General features: G+C 40.6%; 1 protein-coding gene across 1 annotated transcript; it reads right to left on the bottom strand.

The window, feature by feature from the left end:
* Nucleotides 1-17231: 17231 nt before the first annotated feature.
* LOC142213319 (carbohydrate sulfotransferase 9-like) lies at nucleotides 17232-20467 on the bottom strand. Its single transcript, XM_075281636.1, has 2 exons — nucleotides 20368-20467; nucleotides 17232-18082 (listed from the first exon to the last, which is right to left on the bottom strand). The coding sequence occupies exons 1-2, from the start codon at nucleotides 20465-20467 to the stop codon at nucleotides 17232-17234; spliced, it is 951 nt and encodes a 316-aa protein (XP_075137737.1).
* Between the last annotated feature and the right edge of the window lie 248 nt (nucleotides 20468-20715).

Genomic DNA, 20715 nt, shown 5'->3' with positions numbered 1-20715 from the left:
AATACATCCTCAGGGCCAGCAACCCGGGGTAATATAATTAATATCTCGCCCCAGGAAGACCTATAACAAATAGCAAGTCCTGACACTCTGAAGTTTGTAATAACAGAATGACTGCTAAATCCTGATCATTATTCAGAAGGTGGCATATAGATGACCATACTGATATCTAGTCTGCCTCTATGCCTATACTAAGCATTTCTACGCGTTTCTCCCTCTATGTAGGGAGTTCCTCACAAGACTATTTCATTTAATAGCATCTGCTACAATGAGCGAAGTGACTGTACAGCACTGATGCTGGACGCGGGTACTGGAAATCAGCCAAAGGCAGAGTGCCACAGTGGGGTCCTCTTATACCCAGTCTGCCTGAAGCAGATCAGATAACATGCAAATGCATGTACAGAATGGACTGAGGGTTAGCTGAGTGTTTACACAGGGAGATAACAGACCTGGCTTTATCAGAACCTGAAATAAGCTGCTTCAAGAGCAGTGTAATATAGTATGTGAACATAAATTCATAACAGTCGTGAAGCCATGTCATTTAACAGGATAAAAAGTAGCCTACGTGTTAATTGAGGTTACAATCTATGTGCAAAATTTCATTCCTTTCAGTCATTTTTGCGTGATTGAAGAACAAACATCCAAACACACAAACATCCAAACACACAAACTTTCACATTTATAACATTAGTAGGATAGGATACAGTTTGCTTGTGTTTATATCTTTTTTTTTCTTAGGTTACTGTTAAACACTTTACTTTGTATATTAACTCTTACCATTCAATTACTTTGACCTTGTCTCTAAGTTGTACTCACAATCCCAATGAGGGAAAATGCTGCCACGCTGCAGGAAGGCCTTCAAATTCTGCAGCATGAGGGTCTTCAGGTGGAAGAATCGCACCCGGCTGACCCTCTGCCTCAGAGATTTTCACGTTTCTGGATGTCAAACGAACTCTATTCAACCCTCGACAGATTCCAATACGCCTACATCATGAGTATATAACTTGTTTATCCTGATTTCTTTATAGATTCATTGGAATGGACATTACTGTTTGCTCTTTTCATTATACTTGTTATCTCAGGTTTTATGCATTTGCCTTGTTAAACTTCCTCTACTTGATAATTAAAGGGATATTCCCATGACGCTTGTCCACTAACCTGCAGGCTCTCTTCACTTTTTTCGGCACATTGGGCCATAGAAACGGAGTGTAAACAATGAAGTGAATAAATTAAGATGGCAGCCAAACAAAGCAGTTTTGATAAAGCAATGCATTTAGGAGAAGTCTTAAATCCAAATAAACTAGCAGTATAGATAGGATCCTTGTGATGGGACAAGCCCTATAATTCTCTGTGAGCCCTGGTGTTGCTGCTGAGAACACTGAGTACTATGCAGGTGCTATCGTTATTGCTATTTTTCCTATATTTCAAGGTGACTCCTGGTTCTGTTAGTTAGTCTATTGTACCCACTTGCTCCCTCTAGTATCTTTTCGGTGCTAGACGTGATGTCGGTTCCCATGTCCTCCCCTGCACTTTAGGCACTACAGGGCTTGCCATGCTCAATTTTACCCCAGAGTGCTCGCCCTGTTTCTGAGTTTACTGCCATTGTTGTTGCCTGTTAATGTATTTTTCTCCTTACACCACTGCTCTTGTACTGTTTAAGGCTTGAGATCCTGTCTGGCCCTACCCTTGATAGTACTGTACTGTCTAGGCACAAACTGTTTAGTTCCCACTTTAGCCCCCTTCATGTGTAAGATTATCTTACATAACGTATGGGGATGTAATACCCCTCAGAAGCATTGTAAGGCGTTTCTCCAGTATGAGAAGCTATTCCCTCGTAGGCCATGCCCCCAATCAGTCCAGAGTGGAGGAGTGGCAGCCATTCTCAAAACTTTCCTTACCCCGTATCCTTTATTACTTTGTACTCTCCTGACTCTGGTGACCTCATCTTCCTCAGCCACCTTACAGAAGGAGATCTTTAATTTCATGTGGGTATAAAAACCGATAATGTATTCACAGACACATTATGTATTTCCATAAGAGATTGGCTGGACTGTTTGGTCTCTCATCTTTATAGCTCTGCCAACTTTGTACTATCTATAACAAGACTGACTGCCCCCAGTGGGCCACATTGAAGTCTACGCTGGTAGCCTACCTGCAAGCCCTGCTTTGGACCCCGTGCTCGGCATCTCATTAAATTCTGGTGGATGCTAAAATAACTGAGGCAGAGGGTTCATTTTAGCCATCAGCTGCAAAGCCTGATTTCACCATTAATGCCCCTGTTTCTTAATCCCTTCTCCCCTATGGACTATCTCCCGAGGTGTTCTTTTGGTGGAGACATGATAGATTTTTTTCGCCATCTCATTGATTTCCTCTGTGACCAGCGGGTCTTCTCCAAGAAATATTTCAATAACATATATTTCCCGCCACCCTCAGAGGCTTTCAGGACCAGCCAGGGCTTTGACTTCCTATGTTCCCTCACTTCACTTAATCCAGAAATCTCTCCCACCAGCTTTGAGAGACTGTGTGACACATAGAGGGTCCCTTTCTTTTTTATACCGTATACTGAACACTCTTCTCCCTGAAACCAAACTGGACTTTATGGCAGCCTGGGGACAGAACCTTGTGTCCACCTTAACCCTAGCTCAATAGACTGACTGCTACACATCCATTAGCAAAGGCATTTGGCAGGTCATCTTCATGGAGAATTCTTTGAAAATCATTGACATGATCTATTTGGTCCCCCATAGACTATCCAGATTCTACCCTACAGTCCCGTCTGTTTCACCTTAGGCACTACTCTCAATACTTAGTTAACCTCCCCTCATGCCCGCTGCTTTTGCGTGGCTATTCACAGAATGGTAAGACTACTCTTTGGACTGTCATTCACATTATCTGCCCAATTTTCCTTCTAAGTCCTTAAGTCTGCTGACTTCAAATATGCCCAATGTAAATTACTCCAGTACATTTTGAATGAAGCAGTCAGGTCTCTCGCTGACCGATATTGTTTTTACTTTCCTTTTTTATTCTACAGGCTTACTTTGGATTCCAGTTTTTTTGTATTGTATTTACTTTGCTTTGCCTTTTTGGACTGATCTTATGAGTGTTATGATTTTAAGCTTAGTTAATAATATTAATCAACAGGTTTGAAACTAAAAAAAAAATTAATATAAGAAATAATACCAAAGAATTTCAGGAAGTGCCCAGGCTTCATTTACATAATCATTCTCCCCATTACAAAATAGGAATTAAAATGTTCCTAATCTTAAATCTGTCTGTAGCTGACCTGAAATACCAGTGAAAGGAAAATAAGAAGGCGAAAGACAAACAAAGGAGAGGGAGTGTAATAAAAATACAAAGGACAAAGTAATAAAACAGGAGTAATAAAACTAATGTGTTTACATCACACTAGTGGGCGGTAAATTTACTTATAAGTTGTACATTTTTGAAAATTCTATGCCATAGCACTTTGGGGGTCAGAGATAGGGTTGAGCTGATCTTGAGATTTCAAGATCAATTTTAAAATCCGATTTCCGATAATTTTCCAGCTGATCTCGATCCTGATCGTGAAATTTTCTCGATCGCCGATCGGAATCCGATCTTTTCCGAACCCGATCCTCAACCCTAATCAATGCTTCTCTATGGGAAAAGTCACTTTAGGGTTCAGCCGATCTTGAGATAATACCGACCTTGATCCCGCTGGAAAAGATCGGAATTCTGATCGCGATCGTGAAATTTACTTAATCGCCAATCGGGATCCAATCTTTTCGGATCCCAATCGCTCAACCTTAGTCAGAGACTGAGCACTTATATTGGATTTAAAGAAAATTTCACACATAACCTTACTAAAAAAAATTGTGTGCAGTTCTTTAACCCTTTCATACCTCAATTTTTGCATTTCTGGTTTACCCTCTCTCCATGCCAAGAGCGATAATTTTTTTCATTTTTCAGTTCACAGATTCACATGATGGCTTATTATTTGAGGAACAAATTGTACTTTGTAATGGCACAATTAAATATACTATACAATGTGCTTGGAAGCTTGCAAAAAAATCTGAGTGGAGTGGAATTGGAAAAAAAATGCATTTGCACTAATTTTTTATGGGTTTAATTTTTGCGGCATTCACTATGTGGTAAAAATGACATGTTACCTGTATTCTGTGGGTGGGTATAGTCCTGGTGATACGAAATGTATATAGTATTTGTATTGTTTTGATATATTTTAAAAAATTTAAAACCTTGCAATATAAAGAAAAAATGTTGTGTCTCCATGTTCAGACACCTGCAATTTTTTTTTAATATTTTTGTGTATGGAGCTGGGTAAAGAGTCTTTTTATGTGGGACAAAATGGCATTTTTATTGATAGCATTTTGTTAGTTCTGATGATTTGATCACTTTCTATTCCATTTTTATAAGAAGTGAAATGTTAAAAAAACCAACCCACCATTTGGCCATTTAGATTTTTTTCTCCGCTACGCCGTTCACCGTATGGGATAAATATTTTTATATTTTAATAGTTCAGACATTTTGGAGCACTAAATCCCTAATGGGTTTATGTTTATTATTGCTTATTTTTCTATGTGATCTAGGGAAGGGGGGGATTTGAACTTTTATTTATTTTAAAACTTTTATTCTTTTTCTTTACTTTCAGACACCCTTGGGACCTTGAATCCTAGGGGGGTCTGATCACTCATACAATTCAATGCAATAATAGTATATTGCAATGAATAGTAAAATACATTGTCTTCTATTACTTGCTGCCTCTGGCCCACAGGTGTTAGCTGCAGGTCCTGGCTGTGTTTTACAGCCGGGATCCACCACATATGGAGAGAGCTTTATATTTCTTTCTCCAAATTTCTGTTTATAATACTTTAAATTGAATATGAATCAGAGAGGAAATTATATCGGAGCCAAACTATCTAAATGAATGTTCCTTAATAGCGTTATTGTCTCTCTAGTTTCCTGAAGTGTCACTACATCCGTGCCTCCACCCAAACTTACACAACTTTTGTTGAGACTTTTATCATTGTTTTCTCTCTGTCAGGTGTTTAAATACCGTATTATTGTGCAATCATTGCGCAATTCTTTTTACCCTGAAATTACCCTTGAAAGAGATGGTCTAACAAGGGATTAAGGTAACAACAAAAAGATTCAATAAAACTATTACAGTCGAGACAATATTGTAAAATACCCTGTGAGTATGTCCTTAGAGTGTTGGAAGAGACCCATGCAAACACAAGGAGAACGTTTGGATTCCATGGCTTGATTCGAACCCAGGACTCCAGTGATAACCATTGGGTCACTGTGCTAGCGCCCCCCCCCCCCCCCAACTGACACTCGCCGAAGACCCCGACCAACTCCCCCCCCACACACACACATTCCTGCGCTCTCTATTATGTCCCATAGTGGCCCTGGCACACACTATTATGCCCCATAGTGGCCCCTGTACACAGTATTATGCCTCATAGTGGCCCCTGTACACAGTATTATGCCCCATAGTGGCCCCTGTACACAGTATTATGCCCCATAGTGGCCCCTGAACACAGTATTATGCCCCATAGTGGCCCCTGTACACAGTATTATGCCCCATAGTTGTCCCTGTACACAGTATTATGTCCCAAAGTGACCCCTACACACAGTATTATGCCCCATAGTGGCCCCTGTACACAGTATTATGCCCCATAGTTGTCCCTGTACACAGTATTATGTCCCAAAGTGACCCCTACACACAGTATTATGCCCCATAGTGGCCCCTGTACACAGTATTATGCCCCATAGTTGTCCCTGTACACAGTATTATGTCCCAAAGTGACCCCTACACACAGTATTATGCCCCATAGTGACCCCTACACACAGTATTATGTCCCATAGTGGCCCCTACACACACTATTATGTCCCACTGTGGACACCCATGGACAATTATTAGACCCCAAAGTATAATAATCGGAGACCAAACAGAGTTCCAACATAAGAAAAAACTGTTACTTACCTATCCCCGGCTCCCCTGCAGTCCTCGGTGGTGTTGGCCATCTTCCCAGGATGACACATGACCCGGGTCGTCACATGACCAGGGACGCAGGCCCCGGTCATGTGACGTCAGGGAGAGTCACAAAAGCCTGCCCTGGTGAGAAGCCTGCCCGGACAGGTAAGTAACACAGTTTGTTATGTTACATTACCTCCCCTGGATCTCCGATCATTATACTCGGGGTCTAAAAAGACCCCCGAGTATAATAATGATGTTTGTGGGGCCCGTGGTGTCACTTACCGAACCCAACCCATGCCAGGATCGGTAAGTAAATAGGGCCCGTTACCGACTGGAGTAACTCCAGCCAGTAACGGCCTATTACGAAAAGAATAAAAATGCAGCGGTAGCGGTTATCACCGTGCCCCAAATGCCCCGATCCCTGTGGCAGCTGCTACCCCTGCTACCCCGGTAGTTACATCACTGGTTATATGAGATTTCCAAATCATTGCATTCTTGTTTTCTTTACATTTTACACAGTAACAAACTTTTTTGGAACTGGGGTTGTGGCATACCAGTTGACCCATAAACTGTATGAAGCAAGGTTATCTACAACCCCTGGCAAAAATTATGGAATCACCAGTACCTGAGGATGTTCCTTCAGTTGTTTAATTTTGTAGAAAAAAAAGCAGATCACAGCCATGAAAAAAAATACTAAAGGCATTTCATGTGGCAAATCAAGAAAACTAATTGTGATAGCCAGGGGCTTAGGGGGTAACCTAATTACAATGTACAAATATGTGATTAGACCCTACTGAGAGGTTCCCAATGATCAGAGGGAAACTGCAGACTTTCTGTGAAAAGCACTGTGGATTATTTTTCTCTCTGCATTTTTCATGCGGAAACTACATGGATCCCAATATAGTCTATGGGGTCCATGGACTTCCTTAGGTAACCGCTTTTTATGTGCATAGGTTTCCACTTGGGGAATCCCCGAATGGAAACTTGAATGCAGATGTGAACCAGGCCTAAGGGACAAAAAAAAAAACAAACCTGATACTGATGCGTGTTTGTCATAAGTAGTAAACACTGAGTGACTTCTCTGACTGTAGTCATTCACATTTCCTCTGTATACCAGATGGCATAGACATGTTGTTCAAACATAACTTTTTTAGTTAAAACTCTAATAACCAACAGGAAATGTATTTTCATCCGAGCTGTGTAAATCAAGCGAGGATCTAGATTCTTAATATGGGGAAGTATAAATTGCATGCATTGACCTGGCCTCAACCCTATCCCTAAATTTGTAGTTCACGCCTCCAATACTAAATGTAGTTCATATATTAAAATGCATAGCTGCAAAGCCAGCTTTTGTTGTAGTGAATAAGTATATACCCAAGTGCAAGTTTTTCAGACACCTTTCCCAAGTATGCTGATGCATATGTAAGATTTTCTTTTTCATTCCTCCACTCCTAATTATACTCATTTTACCAACTTTTTACATGCCCTTAGATTGACCAAACTTTTTAAGATTTAGGTCCGGTTCACATCTGCGTTTAGTAATCTGTTCGGGGAGTCCGCATGGGGACCCCCCCAAATGGAACACCAACTGCATTGGTAAGCGGTGAGCAATGAAAGGACAGAGACTCCATAGGCTATAATGGGGTCCGTGTGCTTTCCGCGTGGTCTCCACACAGAACATGCGTACAGAAAAGTACTTGATCTACTTTCCTGTCCGCATGACTCGTGCAGAGACTGTGCGGAAAGCACACGGACACCATTCTAGTCTGTTGTTCATGTGCTTTCAGTGCTCACCACTTGCCAATGCATTCGGTATTCCATCTGCGGGGTCCCCATGCGGACTTCCCAAATGGATTACCAAACGCAGATGTGAACCGGGCCTTAGTTCAGGTTTTCTGGTTAGGGACAAAACTTTGGTTCAGGTGTGAACTGGAATTGCAATAAAGGGAATGACATTCTAGGACTCGGTCTAACCCCTTTCTATCAATTCAATGTAAACACAAATTTATCATGTCAAAGTGACAGCATCAGATATGGAGTTAATGGATGGTAGCCGGAGGTAACAAACTGCCTGCTCAAATAAACATGACACTTTACACTTAAATGGTCTAAAATGATCCCTTTCGGAGGCAGACGAGAGCTACACACACAGTGGTACCGAATGCCACAATGACTTTTTACAAGTATCCAAAAATGAACCCTTGTTGGGAAGTAGCAAAAAATCTGATATTGTTTTTTAAAGAAAATTTTAAATATTAAAAAAAAACAACAATTAAATGGCAATAAAAGCAGATCATGATGGTTGGACATGCAGTCAGTGGCAGTGACATCATCCCCGCTGTCAGCATTGGCAGATCTAGTCACTGGCATTAACTAAAGGTACGTGAAAGTCCTCATGGGTCCATGCCATGATTCATGTTCATGGATGGAAGTACCCACACTTGTGATGGGTGTATGTATAAGATAAGATAAGATAATCCTTTAATAGTCTCACCATGGGGAAATTCAATGTACTGATGTGCATCAGAATGGCAAACTGAATGTAAATGATATTTAACGATATCTGACAAATTGTCACTTGCACACAATAAGGTAATATAGAATTTCAGCTCCATATAAATGCAGGCAGCCGGCCAGCTTGGATTGCAATTCAGTTTACAATCCAATTTGTTTTCTTAATCTTTTCTGTTATTGCTATGCAGTAGAAGGAAACACCCGGGTCACGTCATCTAGTATTCCTACTGTTGTATGACGTGGCATAGGCATTTCCTTCTGTAAATTAAACCATCCATTGTCACTATGACTTTTACCACACTATTTTTATTTAAGCATTTTATACCACAAAAACTCAATTATAGAAGTACTTAGTGTCGAGTATCATTGAACTGTTTGTTTTGGGGTTTTTTTACATTGTTTGACAAGGTAAAAACAGGGCCAAATTGTACTGACACTACTGATCCGAATGCCTTTTTTTACAGCAAAAAGTCAATATAAAAATAAACAGCTATTCCACTATATTGTATACTGCAAGAAAAAAACTGAGGCCAAATTTTAAAGAGGACCTTCAATGTCCTCAGGCACATGTGGGTTTATATACCACTAGTGGTATATAAAACCGCAGGTGCCTGAGGACATGAAAGGTCCTCTTTAATGAACATGAAGGACTCTCATGCAGCAAAAACTGTATTGAAAAAAATAAACAGGTATACTTACTAGTGTATAACCAATCACTGGGGAGGGGGATGCTTTAACAGACCATCAAAAAATAGATCATGTTCTAATTCTCTCCGTTTTCACAGATCCCTCAATAGGCTGAATTCAATCAGAGATCCCAAAAAAAACGAATGACATTGCAAAACATTCATGAGAACATAGCTTAAGTGAATAGGCATTTATTCATCTGATTAAGGCTGGTCTTACACGGCCGTAATGTAAGTCCGAAAAGGGTCCGCAATTGAGGGTTTTCAATTGCGGACCATTTGCGGACACATTATATTCAATACCACAAAAAGAGAACATCCATATCCAAATGATAAAATATAGCTTTTTATTGATATCCAAAAGATAAAATCATTTGTATAGATATAAATTATTGCACAATTACATAACATGAACAAACATATAGGGGAACCATATAGGTTTCAAGTGCCAGCAAAAACCTTTTTGATGTAAGGGAGGGTCACATTATATCACAAAAATGATGATAGTAATACATCGCAGGTTTGGTGGGGAGCATATATTATTTAGGGTATACCAAAAGTATAGTGTCAGGGTCATTCACTCATTAAATGCACATGAGAGTAAAACTCGTGAAATACAAAGCCTCTCAACATCAGTAACTGCAAAATAATCACCTGACTTGATACCAATCCCACCTCTACTATTCTACTCCACAAACAAACCCATAGAGTAAAAAAACGTATTCAAATGTGTCACCTCACCATCACACCAGGAAAAAATGTCCGACGTATGTTTCGCCCCTGCCACAGGGCTTCGTCCAGGGACATCAAATGCCGGGGGGCTCTTGGGATACTGCATGGGGGCCACTGTGAAGCAAATTATACTGTGTGGGGTCCATCGTGACCTATATAATACTGTGTGGCGGCCACCGTGGAGCGTATAATACTGTGTGGGGGACACTGTGGAGTATATAATAATGTGTAGGGGCCACTGTGCATCATAGAAATTTGCGTGGTGGCCAGTATGGATCATATAATACTGTGTTGGGGCTACTGTGGGTATATAATGCTGTGTGTGAGCTACTATGGAACATTTAATACTGTGTGGGGAAACTGTGGAACATAAAGGTAGGAAGGAATGAAAGGTAGGAGTAGAATAGCCTTTTTAAAGGCTATTCCAATGTGTCATTAATTTAAAAAAGTGTTTTTCTAATGATGGACTCCCTTTAAGTAGGAAATTTGTCAGTATGGATAAAAGTACTTTTTATAGGATCATAGACCTTCCTTTCATAGTGGGGACCTGACTGCTCTTCTATATTGTTGTATTTTACAGGTATTTATTAAAATCAATGTCATATCAATGTTGATAACATTTCCGCTATTCAGAAATGAAAAAGATTGTACAAAAAAATCTGGTAGCTTTGGGGTCAAAAATTAGTTGTTACCTGTGCTTATCTTATCATCAATGAAAAACATTTGTAATGCACTTTTCTAAAACAAGGGACTTGAATAGCAAGGAGAGTTGTGAAGTAGAGGAGTCAGAGGCCGCCGTCCAGGCACTCATCCCCAATACCCACTAGGGCAGGGGTCAGCAACCTTTAGCACTCAGGCTACTGTGAAACTACAACTAAAAGCATGCTTCACTCACTTCTATGGGAGTTCCAAGAAAAGTATAGAAAGTATGAGTGTTGGGAGTTGTAGTTTTACAACAGCTGGAGGTTGTGGGGGTGGGGGTCATATAAACTCCATGTATATTCTCCCCAAGGGCAAATGTTCGAACCCAGGACCCTAGCAATGCAGTGCTAACTTCATAAGCACAGTATTGGCTCGGTGTTAGTACTGCTATCTTACAGCACTGAAGTTTTGGGCTTGAATCCAGCCAAGGACAACATCTTCATGGAGTTTATATGTTCTCTTCATGTTTGTATGGGTTTCCTCCCATACGCCAAAGACATAATGATAGGTAATGTAGATTGGCAGCCTTTCTTGGGACAGTGAGTGATGCCAATATCTGTAAAGTGCTTCAGAATATGTTGAAGCTACAGTAGATATAAACAAGTAAAATAATTACGTAAATTGTTCATAAGTTTGGCACACACTCACAAGGTGTTAAACCATATCCCCAAACTATGAGACGTACAATGATGTAGCAGGTAGCTGCTATATAAATTTGGGGTAAGCACCTTTATTATTTGCCTGTGCAATGAATTGGAGATACTGTATTTTCCGGACTATAAGGCGCACATAAAAACCTACGATTTCCTCAGAAATCGTAAGTGCGGCTTATAGTCCGGTGCGCCTTATATATGGATGGAAGCGGCGGCAAAGTCTGCGTGCCGCTTCCATACATACATAAAAGGCACCGTAAGGGTGCATTCACACTACGGAGCAGGGCTGCCGGACACTTCCTATTCATTTCTATGGGAGCCGGCATGCGAGCGCTGCCCATAGAAATGAATGGAAAAAAGCAGTCCATTCATTTCTATGGGGAGCGCTCGCATGCCGGCTCCCATAGAAATGAATGGGAAGTGTCCGGCAGCCCTGCTGTCACGCCGGCCTGAAACAGAACGTGAAACTTACCGAGCGGTGCAGGGCGGGCGGGCATTCAGGCCTCCTCTTCCTCCGATGTCCTGACCACTTCCTCCGGCGCTCGCGATCTGATAATGGCCTGGGCGCATGCGCAATATCATAATGCTTCTACTACGGCTACTGCGCATGCGCCCAGGCCATTATCAGTTAGCGAGCGGCGGAGGAGGAGGACGGAACATCGGAGGAAGAGGAGGCCTGAATGCCCGCCCACCCTGCACCGCTCGGTAAGTTTCACATTCTGTTTCAGGCTTTTATTTTAAAACGGTGGGGGGGGGGTAGTTTGATCTAACTTTTACGGTTGGGCTCTATCAGCATGATTTTGCTGATAGAGCCCCTCCTCGCCTGCCGAGCGCTTCCAATAGAAGCGGCTGGCACGCGGGGGGTTAAGCGGCCGCTGGCAAAGTCTGCCTGCCGCCGCTTTCAATAACATATAATGCGCACCGGACTGCGGCTTATAGTCTGGTGCGCCTTATATATGAACCGAGATGGACTATAAGGCGCTCATGGGCAATGCGGCTTATAGTCCAGTGCGCCTTATAGTCCGTAAAATACGGTATGTATGTAGTTATATCAATGTGCATAAAACCATAACAGTAAATCCCATTGATAACACTGTTGTGATCACGTAGGCGATTACTTCAGTTTTTCAGCCTTCATTACTTTATGGGCTATATGATAGTATTGGACTAACCACAATATTATCTGATTTCACATAGTCAGTCATTTTGTGCATAAGATGTGTAGTAAGCATGGAGAGACCTCTGGATAGCACAACAAGACACGCTAAAGTTAGCAAGTCTCTCCTGTGGATCCAGTCAAAAAAATAAATCACAAAATGTCACACTGTATAAAAGGTTAACAAATAAACCTGGGAGAGTGAGAAAATCCTTACTGCAGAGCCTAAGCCTGGCATATCTCCAAGTAAATATCAGCCAGATTTCATTTAAACCCAAAACAAAAAGCAAAATCCTCCTTATTGTTAACACTATCCATAAATGCAGTGGTTCCAATAGGCTAGAAAAAATACAGGGATAAAGTAAGGCCCCTTGCAGACGACCGTGCTGTGGGTCTTTTCTATGGGTCCATACACATGACTGTGATTTTCACGGTCCCGTGTGTGGGCCGATAGTCCAGGCCGTATCAGTTAGGACAGGTCCTATTCCTGTCCTATTTTGCGGCCTCTACTTCCATAGTGCTTTTGACAAAAATAATGTACATAATGTGAATGGAATAAAAAAGATATTTTACAGAACATGGCTGTGCCTGTTAGGGTCCCCTAAGCTTAACATTGGTTATTGGGAGTCCCAGTAGGAGAACGCCCTGTGATCAATGCAAGTGATACTGCTGACAAAGCTCTGTACTCTACTATTCAATAGATCATGTCAAACATTTTGGATGTCCTTTGTTTTTTCTAATCTGAAAATACATGTTTTACACATTACATTAAAATAAAAAAATTATTTTTATACATATTTTACATAAAATAGTACCTTACATCAAATTAATTATTAACAGATTTATGTACAAATATAAATACATTATAAATAGAGAAAAAAAATGCAACTCACGGATCAGTGTAATATAAATCAGGTAGATGGGTTTCTTGTTATTATTGAAAAGACCTTAAAGAATCCTATTCAAACAAGGGAAAAGATGGCCAAACCAATTGTTAGGAATAGGTGTTGGTCAAACAAGTTTTAGACCCCATGTACACGGCTTGAAATACAACAACAACAAAAAAGCTTTATTGGCACGTCTGAATAGGTATTTGTCATTGCCAAAGCAAGTAGAATGGGTGTGGTTGGGGTGAGGGAGGGGTGGGCGTGGAGTGGGTGGATGGATGGGTGGGAGGGTGGTTGGGTGGTTTGGGGTACAATAGCCCTTGGGGTCTCGTCATTCTAGATGTTTGGTGGCAGGTGGACAATGGACATGTGGTGGGTATGGGCGGGTGTAGCGTGAGTGGATGGGTGATATGGGGCTGAGTTTGCAGCAGAATGTTCTGGAAGTGACATCTAAGTGCATTGCTTCATGCATTTACATCTATTGGAGCTTCTGATTCACTTGATGCCGAGTACGTTCCGCTGCAAACTCAGCCACACATTGGAAATACACTTGGTCATGTGCATAGAGCTTTAAGATGACATTGATTTAAAGTGTATAGACACCTTTAGGCATTATGTACATGCCCATATTAGAACTCTGTATAGTCTCAGATGTGTAAGATGGCATCCATAGAAGTATGGGGTCCTACACTAGCTCTGTATGACTGATTTCAAATGGAAGTATAGAAAGGTTTTATTGACATAGCGCTGCGGAATGTGTTGGCGCTATATAAATAAAATGTATTATTATTATTATATGAAATCCAACAGAAAACAATTATATTATAATATATATCACCTCCCCTTGAATTAAAAATAATACATTTTACTTATCTAGCACCAACATATTCTGCAGCACTTTACAATTTGTAGGGTTCAAGTACAGGCATAGAGATACATTACAAAGAAATAGTCACTTCACAGAATGGGACTGAGGGCCCTGCTCACAAGAGCTTACAATCTGAGATGGAGGGAGTGACACAAGAGCTAGCAGGGGCGGCATCGGAGGTAGCATTGTTTATACAGTGGTCCAGCCGTTTATGTAGAGGTTACTATCATTACTAGAGATGAGAGAGTAGTATTTGATCGAGTAGGTATTCGATCAAATACTACGGTATTCGAAATACTCGTACTCGATCGAGTATCACTCGCTATTCTAATGGAAAAGTTCGATGCAGAACCCGCATTGATTGGCCGAATGCTATACAGTCGGCCAATAAACGCTGGTTCTTCTCCTACCTTTAGAATTCTTCTCCGTGCAGCTTCCCCGCAGCATCTTCCGGCTTTGAATTCACTCTGCCAGGCATCGGGCCTGGGTAGAGCCGACTGCGCATGTCCGCTTGTAGTGCGGACATGCGCAGTCGGCTCTGCCCAGGCCCGATGCCTGGCAGAGTGAATTCAGAGCTGGAAGATGCCGCGGGGAAGCTGCACGGAGAAGACTTCTCGGAGGATCCAGCCCGACCCTCACTCGTGGACTTGGTAAGTATAATTTGATCGAATGTTGCCTACCCCTGAAACGAGCATTTTCCCCCCATAGACTATAATAGGGTTCGATATTCGATTCGAGTAGTTGAATATTGTGGGGCTACTCGAAACAAATATCGAACCTCGAACATTTTACTGTTCGCTCATCTCTAATCATTACACATAAATATAGCTGTATGAGCTGTCACCGATCGTTGCATTCCTTTATCCTACAGATGATGGATCCTAATTTTTTTGAGATGGAGGAGAATGGATTATTTTAAAGCCCTACACTTTAAAGATGAGTAGAGTTGGATGACTAGGGATCAAATTCTACTTTTTCTTGTTTTTTTTTTATTCCTGGTTTTTGAATTATGTTTTTGTATCCTTGTATAAAATCTGGGAGTGTTATGCAACTTATAAAGAGAAAATTGTATTTGTGTATTTCATTACAGGCTCGTAGCCTGGAGATATATTGGGATATAATTTGTTCCCCTGTTTATGAATAAAGTATAATAAAAAAAAATGGCGCCCATGCTGGGGGTTTTATTTCATTCTATATATTATGCGGTCACACTGTTTTCTAAAATGCCCATAAGTGTTGGAAAACCCTTTTAAAGAGAACCTTTCACCTCCTGGGGCACATACGGTTTTACAGTTAGGGCCAGAAATATTTGGACAGTGACACAAGTTTTGTTTTTTTAGCTGTTTACTAAAACATGTTCAGAAATACAATTTTATATATAATATGGGCTGAAAGTGCACACTCCCAGCTGCAATATGAGAGTTTCCACATCCAAATCGGAGAAAGGGTTTAGGAATCATAGCTCTGTAATGCATAGCCTCCTCTTTTTCAAGGGACCAAAAGTAATTGGACAATGGACTCTAAGGGCTGCAATTAACTCTGAAGGCGTCTCCCTCATAAACCTGTAATCAATGAAGTAGTTAAAAGGTCTGGGGTTGATTCCAGGTGTGTGGTTTTGCATTTGGAAGCTGTTGCTGTGACCAGACAACATGCGGTCAAAGGAACTCTCAATTGAGGTGAAGCAGAACATCCTGAGGCTGAAAAAAAAAGAAAAAATCCATCAGAGAGATAGCAGACATGCTTGGAGTAGCAAAATCAACAGTCAGGTACATTCTAAGAAAAAAGGAATTGACTGGTGAGCTTGGGAACTCAAAAAGGCCTGGGCGTCCACGGATGACAACAGTGGTGGATGATCGCCGCATACTTTCTTTGGTCAAGAAGAAGCCGTTCACAACATCAACTGAAGTCCAGAACACTCTCAGTGAAGTAGGTGTATCTGTCTCTAAGTCAACAGTAAAGAGAAGACTCCATGAAAGTAAATACAAAGGGTTCACATCTAGATGCAAACCATTCATCAATTCCAAAAATAGACAGGCCAGAGTTACATTTGCTGAAAAACACCTCAAGAAGCCAGCTCAGTTCTGGAAAAGTATTCTATGGACAGATGAGACAAAGATCAACCTGTACCAGAATGACGGGAAGAAAAAAGTTTGGAGAAGAAAGGGAACGGCACATGATCCAAGGCACACCACATCCTCTGTAAAACATGGTGGAGGCAACGTGATGGCATGGGCATGCATGGCTTTCAATGGCACTGGGTCACTTGTGTTTATTGATGACATAACAGCAGACAAGAGTAGCCGGATGAATTCTGAAGTGTACCGGGATATACTTTCAGCCCAGATTCAGCCAAATGATCGGACGGCGCTTCATAGTACAGATGGACAATGACCCCAAGCATACAGCCAAAGCTACCCAGGAGTTCATGAGTGCAAAAAAGTGGAACATTCTGCAATGGCCAAGTCAATCACCAGATCTTAACCCAATTGAGCATGCATTTCACTTGCTCAAATCCAGACTTAAGGCGGAAAGACCCACAAACAAGCAAGACCTGAAGGCTGCGGCTGTAAAGGCCTGGCAAAGCATTAAGAAGGAGGAAACCCAGCGTTTGGTGATGTCCATGGGTTCCAGACTTAAGGCAGTGATTGCCTCCAAAGGATTCGCAACAAAATATTGAAAAAAAAAAATATTTTGTTTGGGTTATGTTTATTTGTCCAATTACTTTTGAGCTCCTAAAATGTGGAGTGTTTGTAAAGAAATGTGTACAATTCCTACATTTTCTATCAGATATTTTTGTTCAACCCTTCAAATTAAACGTTACAATCTGCACTTGAATTCTGTTGTAGAGGTTTCATTTCAAAACCAATGTGGTGGCATGCAGAGCCCAACTCGCGAAAATTGTGTCACTGTCCAAATATTTCTGGCCCTAACTGTATATACTGGTAGAAAGCCCACAGTATGCTGAATTGAGCGCACTATCGGCTTTCTAGCGGTATATTACACCGCATGTGCCCCAGCAGGTGAAAGGTCCTCTTTAGCTGTCATGTGAATTGCCATTAATAAATATACGTTGTTTTAGGAAGTCTAAAAACACTACTATTATAATAACTATATTCGAACATGGGGAAGTCAAGACTGTAAACCTTCATAAGTTTCCTAAAAAGAATAGGAGGAAGCATCTCCAGATAGCTTATGCTTAAGTTATCATTTGTACGGGAGTCATTAGAATGGTGTTTAATTGTAGGGTACTTCAAATTTGGGGGGGCTCCTATGGATCTTAAAACATAATCTGCATCCTGTGATAGAGTTTTAAACTTGCCGATAAAGTCATATTGGATATTGCATGGATCACAAAGCTGGTACATAGGCTTCCAATGAGTGTCTCGGACTGGATTTTCTTGAGTGATAAAGTGGACAAATTGTTCAAAAGTAATGTTTTCCTTGGACTCAATGCCAAGAACGCTTTTGATTATGTTAGCATAAGTTGTACTGTAGTAAACATCGTCCGTGTGAAGAAACTTGTCTCTGAAGGCAGAAACAATTCTCTCTAGGGGACCTCGCGTGAACATCACCTTAGTGTAATTCGCCAGGAGCTCTTTCTGAAGAGACTCAGAATACGAGCTTAACTTGACAAGTTGCTTTGAGGAATGGACCTGGTAATGTTCGAGCTCATTTGCGGTGAGGTCAACAGATTCATTTAGTAATATGATGATTCTCTTCCAGTTAGAGCAGCCCGCCTTGGGCACTTCACAATATATAAATTTATGGCTGTGTTCCACATATAACTGAGCAGCCACTTTTTCGTCCAGTATGAAGGACGTGTTTATGAGATTGTTTCTCTCGCAGACGGATCTAATATTAGCCTTCCTGTGTTCTTGAATCTCCTCAACTGAATATTGTCGACGACCTGCAGCAAAAAGAACAGTTAGCACTTCTTTAGAAATACATTAAAAGTAGAGATGAGCAAACACTGTTCGGATCAGCCAATCCGAACAGCACGCACCCATAGAAATGAATGGAAGCACCTGTGACGCCGGCCGCCGGCAAAGTCAGCGTCACAGGTGCTTCCATTCATTTCTATGGGTGCGTGCTGTTCGGATCGGCTGATCCGAACAGTGTTCGCTCATCTCTAATTAAAAGGCTTTACTCACATGAGCTAATGCTATTGTTCATGAGTCTACCATGAAGAGGACACTATATGACAATAGTGTGCATAATAGGATTGCAAAGAAAACATTGCCACTATCTGCTGTTTGCTAATTATCATCTAGTATAAGGAAAACGTTTGTTTTTCTATCGTGTTACCCAGTGGGTAAGAAATATAAAAAACAAAAAACTTGATAGTCTTCAGTAGTTGATACCTTTTTTAATGGCTAACTCATAATGATGACAGATTACAAGCTTTCAAAGCTCTCGGCTTCTTCCTCAGGTAAATTTAAAAACCATTTCTGAAGGCTGCATATTTATGTACAAAAGGACACATAGGGATAGAATTCTAGGAGGGAGGGTGGAAGAAGGTTATTGGTACATACAAGTAAACATTGCATCAGTTTGCAATGTTCTTATCAGTTCAAAGAGTCGTCTTTTATGGCTGTCTCAGTTCAGTGATTTCTGTAGGATGCCATGACCCCGTGTGACAGATTCATCCCTTCCTGGAGTGTGTGACACAAGGTCATAAACTTGTACTCATAAATCCGTCTCTCTTTCCTGGATTTAAAATTCCCTCTTAAAACCAAAATTTTCATGTCATTGGTGATATTATGATCTTCATTGCAGAAATGTTTTGACACGGGAAGGTCCATTCTTTGTTCTCTAATTGTATGATGGTGAACAAAGAATGGACCACAACTACCACAAAAGACTCCAAGCTGTCATTGATGTTAGAAGGGGCAATGCACAGTACTAAGAACTGCTGGGGTATGTGAACTTTTGAACTGGGTCCTTTTGATGTTTTTGGTTGCCATTATGATTTAAAAAGAGAAAACACAGAAGTTTAACAATAAATGGCTTCACCCAACCACTAACCATGAGTGGAGAAAAAGTTTTTATGTTATCATTCATATTCTATGAAAAAAAAGGGAAAAAAAAAAAAAATCTGCCGGGGTATGTAAACTTTTGAGCACAACTGTATATGAGAAATAACACTATTTAGGTCCATTATATAGTATGACTTGTATTATTATGTATAGTACAGCATCATTATATTATAGCAGTTCTCCTCTCAGCAGGATACATTTTTAATTCTCAGTTCTATCTATAGCAACTAGTCTCTACCCACCAGCTCAATGTCTGCTATAGACTACACACAAAACAGAGGAGAATCTATCCCATAACTCATTCCAAAGCAACAGCAGGATCATACAAGATATTATAGAAAAGTACTGACATGTATTCATGAGAAAAAAAGCACTTGGGGTAAGATAGAAACTTATATTAATCTCTAGAGGACTCTATCTGTGTCTCTCCTCTCTCACTCAGTTCCTGCTCACTCACCTACTTTTTCATAGACTTCTATTTGACCATGTGACAGGAGGGAGTGGGAACAGAAACAGAGCATGTGGAGAAAAAAAGCATTTTCTTTGATAAGATGTATAACATATATTTACTCACTATAACATATATTTATTCACTTGCAATATTGTTTTATGCATAGATAGTGACTATTTCAACAACATGTTTAAGTTATTTTAGCAGAGTTAAAGGGCTTGGCCAAAAAATCTGAGCCGTGTGGGGGCCAACATGGATCAGCTGTTCGGGGCCACATATGACACCTGTACTATACACCGCACAGAGTCAGAAACAGGTCACTCTGTCTAGTGGTCGGGAGTCAGTACTGCAGCTCAGCTTTCATTGACTTTAATGGGAGCTGAGCTGCAAAAAATGCAACATCAGACACAAAGACATTGTAATGCCCAGTGAAATGGTATTAACAATTCTGCTCTGATCCTACTTGTTAATAAAACTGATAATAGATTATAATTGTATTTATATAACGGGTATAGATGGTAGATCCTTAAATTCTTTTCCTCTGGTGGGCCCCAGGATGGACATCAATATAAAATGCCTGGTAGTGTAAACAGATTCAGAAAGGGTATATTAGCAGCCCCATGACCTTCCTCTATGGTATGTATTCTACTTGTGTACATGTATATAGGTTTACTTATCTGCTTAGTTATCACTAGAAACACTTACCAATCAGAAAGGGATGTTTTCTCAATTTACTTTGCAAGAAAAAGACACAGAGGGCAGACGAGATGGTAAGAAGAAGTAACTTTTGGTACAGATTTCTCATGTCGGCCTGATGTTCAGTAATTCATAAGAAATTCCAGTTCTGAATGCTAAAATGATAAAGACATTATCAGTTGAATAAGTCTGACACGTGTCATGTTATCCTCCTATCAACATAAATATCTTTATAGGACCAGTTGTGTCCTATAATATTAAAGAGTCTTTAAACTTTCTATAGACATCTGACTGCTATGACATAGCATTAAGGGATTATGTTTACAATGCACGTGTATTGTACTTTATACATAGATA

Source organism: Leptodactylus fuscus, chromosome 7 (assembly GCF_031893055.1).
Source record: "Leptodactylus fuscus isolate aLepFus1 chromosome 7, aLepFus1.hap2, whole genome shotgun sequence".
In the NCBI taxonomy this organism is placed as follows: domain Eukaryota; kingdom Metazoa; phylum Chordata; class Amphibia; order Anura; family Leptodactylidae; genus Leptodactylus; species Leptodactylus fuscus.
The sequence above is the reverse complement of the archived record's forward strand: the minus strand, read 5'-3'. Positions and strand labels throughout refer to the sequence as shown.

Coding starts and splice junctions, on each gene's coding strand:
- LOC142213319 (XM_075281636.1), bottom strand. CDS start 20,467: ATGAGAAATCTGTACCAAAAGTTACTTCTTCTTACCATCTCGTCTGCC. Junction 18,083..20,367: donor AAAACATCCCTTTCTGATTG/GTAAGTGTTTCT, acceptor TTTTTGCTGCAG/GTCGTCGACAATATTCAGTT.